The sequence below is a fragment of the Natrix helvetica genome (assembly GCF_964273705.1).
Source record: "Natrix helvetica genome assembly, chromosome: 1".
Lineage (NCBI taxonomy): Eukaryota > Metazoa > Chordata > Lepidosauria > Squamata > Natricidae > Natrix > Natrix helvetica.
In genome coordinates, this window is record NC_138548.1 from 261,070,255 (window position 1) to 261,087,589 (window position 17,335).

The window sequence follows — 17,335 nt, forward strand, 5'->3', positions numbered from 1 at the left end:
TTGCAGTGTTCCGGGGTCAAGTCATTGGCATTTGCAACCTTCCCAGCTGGCTTCCAAAAAGCAAAGCCAATGGGGGAAGCTGGATTCATTTAATGACTGCAAGGATTCACTTAACTAAGGCAAAAATGTCATAAAATCAGGCACAACTTACTTAACAACTGCTTTGCTTAGCAGTGGAAATTCTGGTCCCAATTGTTTTAAGTCAAGGACTACCTATAGAAGGTCAATGAGAGAGATTTAGAAAGACTGACCCTAATGGAAAATATTCCTTTTAGTGAGGAATACTGACTTATTCATAGAAAGTAACTTTGTTATTAGGATTATATGTATGAGTTGATAAATTATTTCATGATTTATGTTTTGGATCAGACATTCTAATTTACCTCCACAACTACCAGTTTCATACATTCTAAAGCACGATAAGAGGGATAAAACATAGAGCAAGTTTGAATTGCAACACCAGTGAACTGATTCTTTTTTACTTTTTCTCATCAGTGGTTTTTTTAATCACAATTGAGAACATAATATTTAAAATTAGATAAAGACAAGAATGTCAACAATGAACCAAATGACAGCATATGTACATTTACTTCTGAGTTATTCATGAGATATTCTCAAATAACATTTTTAATTTTTGCAAGAACATCAAATATTTTCACACTAGTATATTATCATTTTTTGCATAAAAATGGACAGGTAAATGTTAATATATGAATTTTCCACAATCATAGTACTTCTATATACAGATGAAAATGAGATATATTATGAAAGCCTTGAATATATCTTTGAATAGTATAAAGAATCAAGACCTGAAAGTGAGTTAACAGAGGAAGAACCAATATTCTTTTGATATATTCCTAAACTCTCAGAAATAATGAGATATAGAACAGACTTTCTCAACATATGCCCATCAGATGTGTTGGACTATATGTCTGCAGCCAATCTGGCACATTGACTGATGAAAATCAGAGTGTAATCCTGTAGGATATTAGATGAGAGAAAGTTATACTTCTTACATTTCAGAGCTTTTTTGTCCAATAGTACTGGCTGAGAAAAATTGAAGTATGTGTATTGCAAAGCAAAATGTGTAGATAACAAAACATGCAGGAATAAAAATACCTATAAGGCAATTTATTCATGCTTAAACATAGAATATATCCACATCTATTACCCTGTTTCCCCGAAAATAAGACAGGGTCTTATTTTCTTTTGACTCCTGAAATAAGTGCTTGGCCTTATTTTTTGGGGAGGTCTTATTATTTTTAGGTGCAGGAGGCGGCGAGCATGGTCACCTCATGGCTGCGGCTGTATTGCAATATTTTCAGGGAGGCTTATTTTGGGGGGAGGGATTATTTTAGCCCATGCACTCAAAAACCCGATTGGCCTTATTATCCGGGGAAGTCTTATTTTGAGGGAAACAGGGTAGTTTCTTCACATCTAAACATAGAGTTCTAGTACAATATCATGAAGATATTAGAAAAAAACAGTAACATCCTACTTTTTTTCATTTTGGCCTTATTGCACAGCAATATGCCCTATATATATACAGTAAATGAAGAAAATTTAGATCCCAAATATTGCTAGATTTTCATCTATCGTACCATGTATTGGTATGGCACAGTATTCTAATTAGTAGTTGCAAGAAGCCAAAACTTTTAGCTGTAATCTTATCACCAATTTAACCAATCTAAACAATATCATTGATATTATACATAGACTTGGATCCCTTGAAAAAGTCTTCATTGCTTGGAAATATGGATGGGAAAAAAGAGATGGCCAACAACAAGGTAGATGGTCTCAATTATTGAAGGATGAACCATTAACAAACCTGAAGGGTCAACCTGGAAACATTATCTGAAGATCTGTATAGTAGTTGCTGAGGGTACAAATCACTTTATGACATGGAGATTGATAGGATCTACCTTTCTCAAGATCTTCATCAGAATACAGCTCTTAACATTATTTTTCTAAGAAGACTATGCAATTAAAAGCTCCAGGATTGACAAAGGTGATGTTGGGTACATTATACATTACCTTCTAGAGTTTCATTATAGTGCTGACTTGCACACAGCTTCTCTTGTAAATTTGTAAGCTTGATTCAGAACAATGTAGAGAAGAGATTATAGCTAGACTTAGCAACTCACCAAATGTAAACAGTAGTACTTAATACTAATATACACATACCAGTACTACTAAGTAACATAAAAGTGTCATTGCCTATGACTTTTAAAAGAATTGTGTGTGTGTGTGTGAGAGAGAGAAAATAACTGAAATAGTTACCAAACATGAGATCAGTAAAAAAGGCAAACTCCTTCTAAGTTGATCTCTTGACAACATCTCACAACTGCCCAACTGTCAAACAACAGATTCTTGGAATACTCAGGAAAAGCCTTCAAGGTTGCTTAAAGGTAAGTCACCTTGCATGCCAATAGCACAGATGTCTAGTCTAGCCAAGATCTTTGTTCATGTGCTTACAAGTAATAGTGAAATCTTTTCAACATGCTTGAAAGATTGTAGGAAGAAAGTAGAGCTCACATCAAAGAAAAAAATATGAAACATATCTTTTCCTGCGGTCAGAGCACTTCATATAAGAATATGAATATTAACGGATACAGAGTTCCTTCCTTTGAATTTAAATGTTGTAGAATTCTGCAGTTTCCAAAAGGACGTACTGATGTAGCTAAAAGCTTGAAAAAAATCAGACGATTTTAAAGAAGTAGTTGTAGCTTTGTCACCCACATATGTATACTGTATGTATGGGAATCCTTCCATTGTAAAAGTTAATATGCCACCTCTAGTTTGTGGGGGACAACATTCCCCTGCCTCAATCTTGATTCATCTGGAATGCATCATTAATGGCATACTTCAAAGAGCCCCAGGAAATATGAGAGGCAACAAGCTTTTTATGTTTACAGAACATACAAATTTCCAAAACTTAAGACATGCAAATGGAAAATCATCTGATGTTTCAGTTATTTGCAAGTGTGCATTAAGAACATGGGCTAAAATACTCCTTTAGTTCTGTTTTGAAAACATCTTTAATTAATTCAAAATCATATTTCTGGGTCAGCATTTTGCACAGAAGAGGGTAAAAATGCCACTACCTGTTTAGTTTCTGAATGGCCTTGTGCAGTGAGCACTGTTGTGAAGGTTCAGAATAGTGGTAGGTTATTTGGCCAATACTTTGCTGAGTTTCTGCTCCCCCCCCCTTCTTACCAAGTAATTTCAATTTAGAGATGCAAGAACTATCAGGATAAAACATATAAAAGCTACCAAAATATCTATTTATTTTGTGTCTGAATGAAATGGTTCATCTTTTAAAAAAGACACACTTTTGAGCTGAATTCACAAAACCTTTGTACCTTTTCCCATTGTCTGCTATATTATTACTTTGGATGGACATATGCATTATTTACTTGGGAGTAGTTCTTATTTTTCTGCTGCTGGTGCCCAGAGATACATAAACAGCTTCTGCCTGACAATAGGCCTTCGGGTCAGCTGAAGCAAGGAAGCAAGAATATGCCAATGTATTTCTTCAGTAAGAAAATCATACCTAGCAATATTTTAGTATAAACTTTTGGAAAGCCGTAGGCAAATTTCACCACCGTCACTTATCTGCTTGGATTCCAGTGTCCACAGACCAGACACAAGTGATCAAAGCCTTCCTGAATTTAGAATTCTCTCTTTTATACATGGAAGGACGTGAGATCCATCAGATATTTTCCTCGCAGATCTCTGCACCATTTCTCACACAGGCCCCAACTTCCTATGATAGAAAATAATTTTCCTCTACTTTACAATTTTTCTGTTACGTTTCTCACCTGCTTCCTAGGTTTTGATCAATAATTCAGCCTGATGAAAACACTGTGGAATTTGGAGCATTGTCCTTAGTTACATGATATTTTGATTGTTTCAGCAAAGGCTCAAAGTTACCAACTTTGTTTTTTCCCCTTCTGATTAACTTCATCTGGGCACTTCCACAGCACTTTATCCCACCCCAGAGTTACTGCCAGATATAGAAACAAAATCCAACTCCAGAGAAAAAGGAAGAAAGATAAATTCCTACAGCCTGCACCCATCAATGTCTTTTGGTACAAGTACAGTATTGGTGTGCATGTTTTTGGTCGTATGCAAAAACAGGAGAAGCTTGAAGAGGAAAGAAAGATTGTAAAGGTTTCCCTGTCACCTAACAATATTCCTCTATCCATTTGAGTGGGAAGGTAAAATGCTAGCATTCTGATAATTTTGCAATTAAGTGCTTTTTCTTATAATTGTATCCATGGGATGGGGAAAAGGCAGATATATTTAAACAATGCATACAGGATGACACATGACTCAGAAACAGGATCCTAAAGGGAGGGGACGGGGAGAGGGAAGAGGAGGGGAAGGGAATAATGGCTAGCTTGATTCAGGAGAAAGGGTGAGGCTTTGCCATCAATGGAAAAATAGACTATTGAGAAGGTCTATAGAGCTGTAGAGATCAACTGTTTATGGTTTCCACTAAATCAGGCAGCGGCGGCTGGAGGCTTCTCGCACCAAAAAGAGGTGGCGGCTGGAGGCTTTTTTCACTATAGGCTATAGGCCGAAAGAGAGGCCTGAAGTCCTGCCATTGCTGTTGCTGCCCTGTTCTTCGCGCTGGCCGCACACGCGCATCCCATTGCCTTCTGGTGCGCAGCTGCAATCCATTGCCAGACCAGGCCCGGAGAATGGCCTGCTGAACCGGAGGGACGGTGTCACAGCAGAGTTATTCGTAAGGCAGCTGGACTGCGGTGTCCCTTTAAGGTACTTTGATGTAGGCGGAAGGGAGGGGCCATAAAAGGACAGGCCGCAGGAGCTGCCTTTTCTGCAGGTTTTGTGGCTTGGTGGGCATGGCTTGGTTGGGGGGAGTGTCATGTGACTGAATGGGTGTGGCCAACTCAGTGTCACTTACAGCAAGGTGACCCCCACCAAGACACGCCACCAATCCATGCCCACAGAACCGGTAGTAAACAAAATTGAATCCCGCTCCTGTCCCTTTCCCTCTCATTTGGAAACCATTTGTGAATGCATGTCTATGGAAAAAAAATAAAGCATCTGTACCATCTGAGAGAAAGAAACCCCAAGGTTTAGATTAATTATATAAATATTGGAGGAGTTTAAGCCATTGTCCTCTTAGGTCTGCTTTTGTAGCTGAAGGACTTTTTCAAAGATAAATGTACATAATTTTCCATGCTTCTTGTCTCCCATTAGGTTGGTTGAGGTTGGCAGTCCCCTTTATAGATCATTGAGATAATCCTGATCAGCGTATATCATAAAGCCAGTAAAAATGCTATCTGTCCAGTAGGGATCATAGAACAGCCCATTCTGTTCCGAGTAAAATATCTGCAGCCACACCTCATCCTTCTGCTTTAGGGAAAGGATTGTCGATCCAGAAGCAATGTCATGATTCCCGGTGTTGGCATCAAATGTCTTTATCTTGTACTGACCATTACACACCAGCCCAATAGCCAAGTGTTTATTGGCCAGTGTGATATCATAAGTGAAATAATAGACGCCGGGGATGTTGCATATAAATTTCCCGCTGGAAGCATTGTAATTTCCACCTTCATTCATGAGGATCCTGTCAAATTTGATGGGCAGTCTCTCTTTTGGGTAACTTTTGGTCACAGCAACAGAGAAAGCTGATTTGGCTTTCTTGGCGTTGCATTTGCAAGGACCAGACATCCCAAGGTCTCCTAGGGCTCCTCGGGGCCCTTTCTTTCCAGGGCCCCTGATTTTTCCAGTGGGGCCCTTGGGCCCTTTTAGGCCACGGAGACCAGCTTTGCCAATGGCTCCTGGTTTCCCTTTTGATCCTGGCCGGCCTGGATTTCCCGTCCTGCCTTGGGTACCTACGAGAAAACACAACCTCAATGAGTATCATACAAGGGACTCATGGATCTTTTGGACATAGCAACCAGAGGGCTAAAACTGGTTCTGCAACTCAAGAAGCATTAAAAAAAAGGTCTGTCTCTTCGGAAGTTTTGAACTGCATTATTTTATGGGAACAGTATCCCCATCTCTTTTGTCCTGGTCATTCCATTAAAAAACATGGAGAAAATATATTCTCTTCTAGATAGGTACTTGAAAGAAAAAAAAAAAAGGGGGGGGAATGGATTCTCGCATCCTGCAAAACTACAATACAGTTTGTTTTGTTCTGGGCTTGTCATGATATCTAAGCTATTACTGAATGTATAAATGAAACCACTGCAGCTTGATGAACAAACCACGGTTTTAAAATTCTGGCTTATTGTTCTGTGGGATTGGAATCAATATGTTTAATACAATTTTTTTTTGTAATCTACTGCCTCAAACAATGCCAGAAGTCATTACTTTTTTTCCTTCTCTCTCTGTACTTTTGTTTTTTCCTTTGATTTTATAATGAAATTTAGTAAAAAATAAAAATAAAAGTAGAATCTCTCTAGCAGAAAGATACAACATAAGAAACAGTAACTGTATGCTAAAACTCCCAATTGAATTATTGCTCATATTTGCAGTTATTACTCCCTGTTTGTATGCTAATTAGGGGTTGGACCAGCATTTTGGCGCAAATGAAAGGATCCCAAGTGAAATTGCATTCAACAATTTCCACTCTCTGAAAGGGGGTGGGGTGGGAAATTCTTCTTGCCAATTCTTCCACACCCTCATTGTTTTGAAACCTTCTGGAGAATAATTTTTAGGAGGAAGAATGTAATTGGTGAAAATCATGTCCCCTTTCTAGTAAAAGTACAAAACTCAATGGATTTCAAAGTCCCTTCTAAACTCTTTCTAGCAAGCAGGCCAGCTTGTTTGAAGGAGCACCATGTTAATCTACCACAGGATAGCTGAAAATCAGAAGGAGTCTGATCTTTTCCGGGAAACATTTTTTTATTAAAAAGCGTACACTTTTAATAAAGATTACATGTGGCCATTTTGGAAACAAACAAATTTTACCAACACAATTGAGAGATTGCTGAATCTACACCAAAAGGTTTAAGGTTTTCTCAGAAGGTGTCAACAAAAACAAATATTTCTAACACATTACACTTGTTCATTGGTAAATGAGCTGTAATTTGTCCTGCATGTAAGCTGTATTTCCATAAACATCTTGTTTTCCCCATCTTGTCCCAATTTAAATCCTATATTAAATTCATAATTCATTTGAGAGCCAGTTTAAGTGGTGGTTAAGGCACCTGGCTAGAAACTGGGAGACTGTGAGTTCCAGTCCCGCCACAGGCATGAAAACTGGCTGAATGACTTTGGGCCAGTCACTCTCTCTTAGCCCATGACGTCAGCTGTGGAGGTAAGCCAGTAGGTTAATTTCTGTTGCAATCAAAGGACCAACACTTGGTTGATCTGAAAAAAGTAGACCCTGCACTTACAGAAAAATACTAGGATGAAAAAAAAAATATTCCAGTTTTAATCCTTCATTAGTCCAGTTGCTCTCCGCATCTGATAAAGTGAACTATAGCTGACAAAAACATAGGCATTATGACATTTGATAGTCCGAAAAGCTGCAAAAAGGCTGCTCCTGATTTTTGTTAATGGTTAGGAGTCCTGTTGGCAGGAAGCTTATGTTCCATCTAACCAAGAGTTAGATAATTTCTATTTATAAACAAAGTCAGCCAGACAATACAATTACAGCCCAATTTGGCCTCATTATTCCAGACACAATCCTTCTCCTCTATATCATCCCTGAGAAGGCCTAGGAGCCAGAAGGAATATTAATATCTGTGTCCTTTCAGTTTCATTTAGTTTATACTGTATTGGTCCCCGCCCCCCCAAAAAAAACCATGAACTGAACCATCTAAAGCCTGCCCAACCTGTCCAACTGATAAAAAGCTCAGTTAAAATTAAAAATACAGAGCACCCAAAAAGCCTTCTTTGGTCATTTTGTCTTCCTCCTTCGAACATAAACCTGGATAGGCTGTTTTTACTTGCTGTTTAAAGGTAAGGAGTTATCTTACCTTTGACCATCCTACCACTCATCTCATTTCTGATGGAGATATAGAATAGACCAGGAGTGTCAAACTCAATTTCATTGAGGGCCGCATCAGGGTTGTGTTTGACTTCCTGGGGTGTGGCATTGTGGGCGTAGCCAGGTTAGGCGTGGCTTGACATCACTCGTGTCGGGGGTGCCTGTGGTGGCCCAAGCGCTTTGCCAGTGAAAACAGACTCCTGAGCTCCGTTTTCTGCTGCGATGGCCTCCTGCAACCCTCTGCCAGCATAAAAGGGGCTCGGGAGGGCTGCCTGTGGCCTTCGCTGGCAAAAGCACCACGGGCTGGTCATTTGCTGTTTCCAGGGCGGCCTCGCAGGTCAGATCTAAGCACCCTGAGGGCCAGATCCGGCCCCCTGGGCCTTGAGTTTGACACTCCTGGAACAGACCATTTGTCAATGATATCTATGTTTTATAGTCAGGGGGTCCCACAATGTGCTTGAATATGAAATGCAAACTCGTGTGTAAACAAGCCATTATGGTTTGTAAAAGGGCTTAATCCCCATTAAAGCTTGAATTAGTATGTTAATGCTAATTAACATGCTAATTCAAGCCAATAGTTCATTGTGCAACCTATAATTGGTGAATGTAACCTGTCATGTGGAGGACCATATCACACTTTTCATAATAGTCACATGGTTCCCAAAATGAGCAGGTTCAAAACCTGCTTTGGGAAAGAGATTTTGTTTTAAAAAAAACACATGATATATGCCTTAAACCAGCGGTTCCCAATATTTCTGGCTTTGCGGACTGGTGATGGTGGCAGGAGAGGGGACGAGCCCACTTCATTTGTGCAAATGGAGCTTTATATGTGCACGTGCTTGCCTGCTGCTTGTGCAAGTGGAGCTGTGTTCGCAGTTGGGGACCTTTGCTTTAAACAGCTATAAATCTGGGGGGAAAAACATTTTGCTATTAAACTCCACTCCCCAAAAGTCTAAAGTTTCAGTCCCAGCTGCTCTGGGACGTTTTGGGACACCATAAAACAGTAACACTTGTGGGCAGCATGAAGCCTCTAAATGACATTTGCTGCACCTCTATTGTAAGTTATGATTTTGGACTTCTGAAATATTAAAGTTCCACTAAGATGCCATAGCTAACACTTCGGTTTGTTCGAATATATTTAAAAATGACATTCGTCCTCAATTTGATTTTGGAGAGAGCTACTATGTAGGAAAGTCTTATCAAAGAAAATGGATTGAGCACTGTAATGGCTGATTTAGCTTTCCCCATCCTTTTTTGGGATTCCTTCTGAGGTAGAAAAGTATCTTGAAAAAGAAGCCACCTCTTACCTTCATCCCCTGGCTCTCCTCTCTGTCCATCTTCTCCATCTCGTCCATCTTTTCCTGGCAAACCCATCCTTCCTATATTCCCAGGAGCACCTGGAGCTCCGGAAGCACCTGGAGGGCCTTGTGGTCCTAGCACACTGCAGATGACTTGCTTGGAATTTTTCTGAATGTCTGCTTTGGCAAAGCTACTGAGAAATTGACTAACTATACAGGGAGCAATCCAGGCAACCAGAAAAAGGAAGATCATGGTGATGCCTGCAAGAAATGAAACAGAAGCAACAATGGGTGCATGTTGCAAGAAGCATCTAGGACTGGCAGGAGCATTACAGGAGTGGAACATGTTACGTAATTAACTTTTAAGGTGGGGGTCAGAGGAACTAGGAATGCATCCTAAAATCTTTTCAGAAGGGCGGTTTTGATAAACTGCTGCAGAAAGCAACACACACACACACACACACACACACAGGAGGACTCTTGGCATTTCAGGACTATCTATTTTGGCAGCAGCTTTAACTTAACAGCGCTAGAGCCCATATTATGCGACACATGCAATATTATCGGGGTTAGAAGCATAGAGACACCGACGGCTGATGGAATTATCAGCATTAATATGAAATGAAGAAATTAAAGGAAGCTGATTGTTATCAATAATGGCCATTTCCCAAGGAATTGTTAAGTAGTAACATACAAATCCACTCTCTCCACTGGATAGCTGATTTATACAAATAGTGGGATTTTTCTTTAGCAAGACTGTTTTTTTAAACCACAAGGTACAAAAGGGAAAATTTTTGAAGAGCTATGAATGAAATTAGTTCTTATAGTTGTCTTTTTAAAATAAGTAATAACGGTGTCTGCTTGTCTGAAAGGCTGAAATGCTCCCCCACTTATTCAGTGGTGTGATTCAACCGGTCTAACAACCGGTTCGTTGAGTGTGAGCTTTGCGCACTTGCTTTCCTCATGTACGTGCCAAATGCATGCTTCGCGCATGTGCAGTGGGTTAAAACAAAGCTAAAGAAGTTACCTTCTACCGCAGCTGAGGCGCGGCAAAACAGCTGAGGAGCGGCAATTGGCTCTGCCGCGCCTATCAGCTGGGCTAAAAAACAAGGAAATATAGGTGAGTATACCCCAGGGGAGGGCGGGAGGGTCCATCTGAAGGTCGGAGTGAACTGGTTCGCTCTCAGGTGCTCTTCGGAGCTACCGGTTCGACCGAACCAAGTCGAACCGGTAGAATCTCACTCCTGCACTTATTTCAGATTTGCACCAATTTCTTTCTTTTTTTCCTTTGTAGAATGAGGCTAACCTACCTGACTTGTATACTGAGACTACCCCAGCATAATGCAGTGGCCAAAGTTATGGGAACATCTAGGTTCAAGTTCCTTCTCAACCACAGAGCTCATGGATGATTTGGGGCCCTTCACTCTTTCTCAGTGTCCAACCTCATAGGGTCATGATGGACATATAAAAGTAGGGGAGATCCCAAGTATGCTTTGTGGCCTCTTCAAAAATGAGGGATGTAAATTAATCAACACATGAATGAAATAATACATGCAGAAAATAGTGGGGCACTGATAGAACGTAATGGCGTGTATCATATTGGAAGATAAGTAAATACATCCATTTGTAAAGGTGTGAATAATATTATTAGGTCCTGAAATGATATTGTCAGACTAGATATGAGGAAGGGAGGGGGAGCAGCAGAACTGGCACCCGACACAGGCTGTACTTCCTTTGTTGTTATTTCTGTCTTAGATTGGGCAATTTCTGTAACAAAATATTTAGCTTTATGCAAGCAAGAAGAAAATTGCATTGGCCTGGGAGTGAGTCATCGAGAGGGAGTATTGGCCATTGGAAGGGTGAGAACATTTTTTTAGGACATGAAAAATTTGCTTACAACTGGGACTGGCAAACTAATGGCCATCAGATAGAGTGGAGATCATGGAGAAAGAGACACAGGTATATAAATGTGTGTATATCACACACAGAGAGAGATCTTGCATTTTTTTTAAAAAAGAATGCACTTGGGTGCAATTTTCTGACTCCCAGTTAAAGGGAGGAGGTTTAAGTTTAAATAACACAATATAAAATCAGAGTATAATCACTTCCTAGAATATCTTAAGCTGGGGGAATTAGGAATGATAAAACTTTGTCTTCAGGGAAAGGGAGCAATGGAGATCCAGCAGAGTTTCTGATGTGTTTCCTCACTTCAAATTGCTTTCTGGAAAAATGTGTTATGAATTATTTTTATGTACATAATTCCAACATTTAAAAATATGTATAATTTAGACCACACAGGAGAGTGGGAAACTGAAAGAGAATGATTAAATGAGCCCTGAAAATGATTTTTGTTTTTAGACTAGTTCTCCAATATTTTCCTCTATTCCATGTTGTACATACCGAAATCATGAAAAGTAATACAGGGGGAGTGCCAAGCCCCCCCTCATATGTTCTAAAGTATCAGCGCTCTCTTGGATGCTCTCTGAATCAATCAGAGAGTTGAAATAAACATCAGTAAACCACTAGACTTCAAACACAAACTTGCTAGCTAGAACTTAGAATAAGAAAGAAAACATCTGTTTTTCCCATGGCTGTCAAAGACTTATAACCAACGTCTATACCCTGAGCTGGGAATGGAGAACAAACAACTTACAGAGTACAGCATTAACAGGTTACTGTTTTTATTCTAAAGCACCAGAGTCAGAAAAATGTATGGTTGTATGGTTGTATGGTTCATACAGTATGTATGTAAAAATGTATGGTTCATATGAACTCATACTGATGTCCTGTGAATTGTGGTATGAAGATGGCCTGCTAATTGCTTTTAGATGTGATGTCCTTTTGATGTCGCAATTATCCTATCTCCATGTAGAGGCAGCCCAAATTCATCCTTTGTGGCTCCACTTTCAAAGTAGTGTTTTCATCTTCTCCTGCCACATACTCCGGAACATAAATGAGCAACTACAGCAGTCCTCCTCTCCCCCAGGTTGACTCTTCTTCTAGAGAAGGTCTATTTTCAGAATCTGAATGACAGGTTATCAGCATGGAGCACCTTCGTATCAGTGTCCATACAAGCGCAGTCATTCACTTTACTTGGAATATGGCTGAAATCTCTTTGAAGAAGCATAAGAAGAAGAGTATGGATGCCTTTGAAATTTGGTAGAATATCACAAATAGTACTTGGTAGAATATTGCAGCTACACAAAAAGTGTAGCTGATGAGTGTGGTCAAGAACAAACAACTGGTTATTAGTTCAGCACTTTGAACCTCTCCAGACAAAGGAAAGGATGGAAGGTCACCAAAAGGTGCTACAGACAGTTTCTCCTCATGAGGACACGGCGAGGCAGTGGTCTCTTGCAGATTTTGAGCACTAGGTCATGAGGGAATAGTCATCTTGTTCAAATTGTGATCAGCACCTTTGAAAGAGCAGAGAATTTGCATCCTTCCTTTTCTAATAACATTTGGAAATTACCTATGAACTGCTTTTCAGCTACTAGGAACCTTTGGATTGACAAATCTGAAAAGACCAGTTTGCCTTCAATCCTTAATGAAATAAATTTTTAACAAGAAGCTTTTTTTAAAAAAATAAACAGCAAAAAGTTGATTGAAACTGATTTTAGAAAATTACAAGTGGACTAAAGGTCCAGATTAATTTGAAATGAGATTTTAGTATAAATTATATGGAAGTGTTTTTGTTCTGATTTTTCTAAAAAAATCATGATAATAAGATAGAAACATAAGAAAAATAATAGTCCAACAAAATACAGGATAATAAGGTAAAAAACATAATAGGATCAAATATTGAACCCTAGAAAGAACTAAAGCTTTCAATTAAAGAAGAACATATAAAGCTGACTAACAGTTACAAAATGATGCAGAATATTGAAATATTGGAAATATTGAAGGATATTGTTAAATAATGGAGTCAGAAGTTACTCCAATGACAACAGAAATGTCTTCCTCTGTGGATAGAATGTCTCTAAAGGAACACATTTTATTTGACAAGACAAACTGAATTGAAAGTGGACTTACAGATAAAAGACTACAAGAATGACATGGAATAGATGCTAGATTGTAGGAAGTTAGCACCCACCCCTCTCTTAAAAGAATGAAATATTCTAGGAAATATTAAAAAGGCAGAATATTATACTTCCCTGAATAAGAAAAGGAGAAACATGCTCTTGGAAAGCAGCCCCCCCCCCCCCCAATTATTAATAGCCCCGGCAAGACTGGGCCAACCAACTACCAAGACTAAAAGACTGGGCCAGCTTATCTACAAAACAAAAGATCTTTACTCTCAGGACTTTATAGCATTAGCTCTCTACCCATCTCACCACATGGCACCTGGGAAGACTGCATCACCCAGCAAGGTTCAACCAAGCCTGGGACTCAAGACAACCTACAAAGTTACCCCTACATGGCCCCTTGGGAGTCTGACAACTAATCAGGATACCTGCCCTTACACGGGAACAGGAAACTCTAAGGCAGGGGCCAAGAGAGGGTATAAATCTCTCTCTGTCTTGCCCATGTGCTCGATTGCCCAGGACCTCAAACCATGTGGTGTCTGATCTGGTGACACCAATGTTTATATTCTCTTAGATTATCATTGTATTTTAAAGTTTCATAAACTACCCAATGAACAACAATGTGTAAATTTTGGGGTGATTTTTACTGGAAAGAATATAGTAATATGTGTCATGGTATTAATTTTGGACAGCACACTCACACACAATGTTGCTTTGGTTTCCTAAAATTCAAATGTAGAAAGCATAGGAAAAAAATGCAAGGCACATTTGAACAGGTAAGCATAAATTCCTTCATAAATCTTAGAAATTACTACTGTAATAGGATTGGCACCAGTTTTGGGGGAAACTTCAATCCTGCCAATTCTTTTTTTGCAGGGGAAGGGAGGAGGGGGGTAATGGGATGGACTGTATTTTACTAGCTTCCAGTTTAACCCCTCCCTCTTCCCTTGAGATGGGGAGGGAAGGAGAAAGAGACAGGATATGCCCAAGAGCAATTAGAAAGTCCAAGAGATTGACCAGTTGAATAGTAAGTATGTGGAGGGAAAAGTGTATCAAATTTGTTGGTGGAAGGCATGGGAAAAGATAAATCCAGTTTTAAAATGGAGTGTATAGTTATGGATGGCAAGCCTATCTGCTGTTTTTTAACCTTCTCTCTTTTACAGCTAATGGGGAACAGATGGATCTTATTAGAAAGGAAGCTCCTCTTCATTTGTATCACAAAAGCCACGTCAAACATCCCTCTGGCTATTTTTTGGGGTGGCAATTGTTCTCTTAGTGTTACTATTTAGTTACTTAAAATGAATATTTTAGTTCCAGATTAATTTTATCCCTTCCCTAGAAACAGCAAAGATTTGGTGGTGTTATTTTGGGGGGTTATTCCTTTTATTTTGAAAACAGCTTCTCGGTTGAAATCAAATGGGTTGTTTATGAGTGAGAAGAACTCGGTGGAGTTCAATGAGAGAAACGTGCAAATTAAGGACTATCGTGGCCGCCTCACTTTTATTTTTTCAATTTCAAAACTCAGCTCATCAGAATTTCACCCTGTCATTGATCATGTGTGATCTTGTCACAATTCCAGTGATTCCTTGGCACTTTTTTTTTGCACAACAGACAACTGCAACGGTAACTTTAAAACTCAGCATTTTTTGCACTGCACTTTGTCTCCCCATGTCCTGTCAGTGCCATACAAACCTCAAGAAATCAACCGCTTTAAGGTGGCACGCTTACTTTAGCAGTAAATTGCCCATACTTTTAGCTTGCATAGCCTCTGGCTGAAAACCCTACTTAAAAAATGCTCTAAGGAAGTCAAAAACAAAATACTACTTACCAGCACCACTTTCTTCAAGCAGCGTCTGACATGCAGTCGGAAATCTGCTGAATCTTAAATGTTGTTCAGTCGGACCTTGTTGTCCACTTTTGTTGGGAGTTATTGCCACAAAGCACTTCCTTTAAATGAAGCGTGCCTTCTCAAATATAGTTTGTGAAGCGGCTGCCTTGCATTTGCATCCCAGTTTCTTCCAGCAGCTTGTTTTTTTGGCTCAGCTTTGCCAGAGGCATTTTTTGATTATTGTGTAATGTGTTTCAGCGTCTGCCTCGAGTCACGTGAGACAGGAAAGAAAACTCTCCACACATGTGGCTAAATACTTGGAGAAATCCCTTCTCCCCCTGTATTCTGGGCAAAGAGTTCCAAGGATCAGGAGCTACTTGTCTTCAACATGCTACCTAGTGATGCTAACCAATGTTTTCCAATCTTAGAAACCAGGTTATGTGGACTTCAACTCCCAGGATTCCTTGGACAGTCCACATGTCTTAAAAGAACCATTACTCATTGGTGGTCAGCAGGTAGCCTTTAATCTAGCACACAAGTATTTCTAACTTTGTTCCTAACTATTTTGCCAAATTTCAACAGGTGCAGGCATCATATATTTAAGATCAGTGATGTACTGTAGCGAAACAAATTTGTGCATATGCTCAAGGTGACAAATACTCTCTACTGCCTATACTTCTAAGGAAATCTTCCCAGTATGTTTTTGTGGCAAGATTCCAAAGCTAATGCATAAATCTTGGAGAGTTTTTTTAATTTTATTATTTTATTATTTTTTATTTTTATTTTCTTTAGAGCTTTCATTTATAAAATACACACATTTTGCAAAAGAGCTTTAACCATATCGAATGCATTTTTTTTGTTTAAAGAAATGCAAGGAATACTGCTTCCTTCATAAATACATGCCAGTTGCGAAGTGTCAAAATTTTGATCATGTGACCACGGGACGCTGCAAACGTTGTGTATAAAAGTCATAGCACTTTTTAAAGTACCATTGTAACTTCAAGTCACTAAAGGAATGGTTGTGAGTTGAAGACTTCATGTAATCCCGGTTCTTGCTGCCTTTTTCAAGTGTGATATTAAATGGCACAATAAAACTGACAAAAACATATGTTGGTGGTCCGTTAGCTTGTCGTTCCTTGATGTAAATCAGTGACTGCTCACCATTAGGACGCTTTGTGTCTTATTGTACTTATTTTTAATTGCCCTCTGCTTCTCAGCTTTAGCCCGTTTTCTTCCAGCATTGCAAAGTACAATATTATAAGCTATATTCTTTACTGGAACATAGTTATGTTGTGCTGGCTCTTGCTTCGTATGAAATCTGGGAGAGTTTGTGCACTGTCCCAAGAGAGATCTTATAAACTGTTCTAACAGCAAAACAAAATGCTTAGCCTAGTCTATATTAGACTTTTATGAGGCAAGCAGGTTTTAGCTGCTCTGTTTAGATTAACTAAAAGCCGTTAAAATGAAATGTTCACAGATGCGAAACAGAAGAGCATTACAATTTAGTCTAGGCTAAAGCAGGGCTCATATTTAAAATTAGCACTACCTTTTTTACAATTAACATAATATGCCAGAACATAGTCCAATATTTATATGGTAAGTAAATAAACTCCTGTGATTTGTATTAGGAAAATTACAGGTGGTGATATGCTGTTTTGGATATCAGCCTCCTACTACACTCACTAAAGAGAAGTAGAAGTAGATGTAGACTATGGGTAGGTTTTTCTGCTGTTAGTAATTACAGTATAAAATTAAAAAAAAGATGTAAAAATGATTATGTGGAAACACATGGGATGAGAGCTGAACTAGGAAAAACCCCAAATACGACAGGAAATGAAAAACCTTTCCGTTGCATTTGATATGCAAAAATTGGACAGATCTAGAAAGCAATAGCATTTCTAGAATATAATTCAATTTAAAGTGAAAACCCACTTTATCGTGAAGGTTAATAATAAATTATTATTATTCCCATTTTTTCTCTTGTATAAAACCTAGTACAGTATTGCAAGTCTTAGTTGTGTGCTGGCTTTCTTGCATCTAAAAGACTTAGTATTTTGATGAGGTTTTCAATGTGTCAGTTCAGAACAGATGACAAAAACAAAGCACTTGAAATGTGTCAAATACAAACATTTTCTTTTGCAGCTAAAATCCTCAAACAAGATAGTATGGATCTTGCAGATTTTAAAATTAATCTAATTTTCCTCAGAGTCTA

At 39.0% G+C, this 17,335-nt stretch overlaps 1 protein-coding gene across 1 annotated transcript; it reads right to left on the bottom strand.

Annotated features, from left to right (window-relative positions):
• Positions 1–506: 506 nt before the first annotated feature.
• Positions 507–15,828, bottom strand: C1QTNF2 (C1q and TNF related 2). Its single transcript, XM_081938871.1, has 3 exons — positions 15,124–15,828; positions 9,280–9,531; positions 507–5,867 (listed from the first exon to the last, which is right to left on the bottom strand). The coding sequence occupies exons 2-3, from the start codon at positions 9,521–9,523 to the stop codon at positions 5,254–5,256; spliced, it is 858 nt and encodes a 285-aa protein (XP_081794997.1). The 5' UTR covers positions 9,524–9,531; positions 15,124–15,828; the 3' UTR covers positions 507–5,253.
• Between the last annotated feature and the right edge of the window lie 1,507 nt (positions 15,829–17,335).

Bases quoted from the DNA above. Each gene is read 5' to 3' on its own strand.
- C1QTNF2 (XM_081938871.1), bottom strand. From the start codon at position 9,523: ATGATCTTCCTTTTTCTGGTTGCCTGGATTGCTCCCTGTATAGTTAGT. The intron at 5,868-9,279 runs GTAAGAGGTGGC...GTTTTCTCGTAG, and splicing joins AGGAGAGCCAGGGGATGAAG to GTACCCAAGGCAGGACGGGA.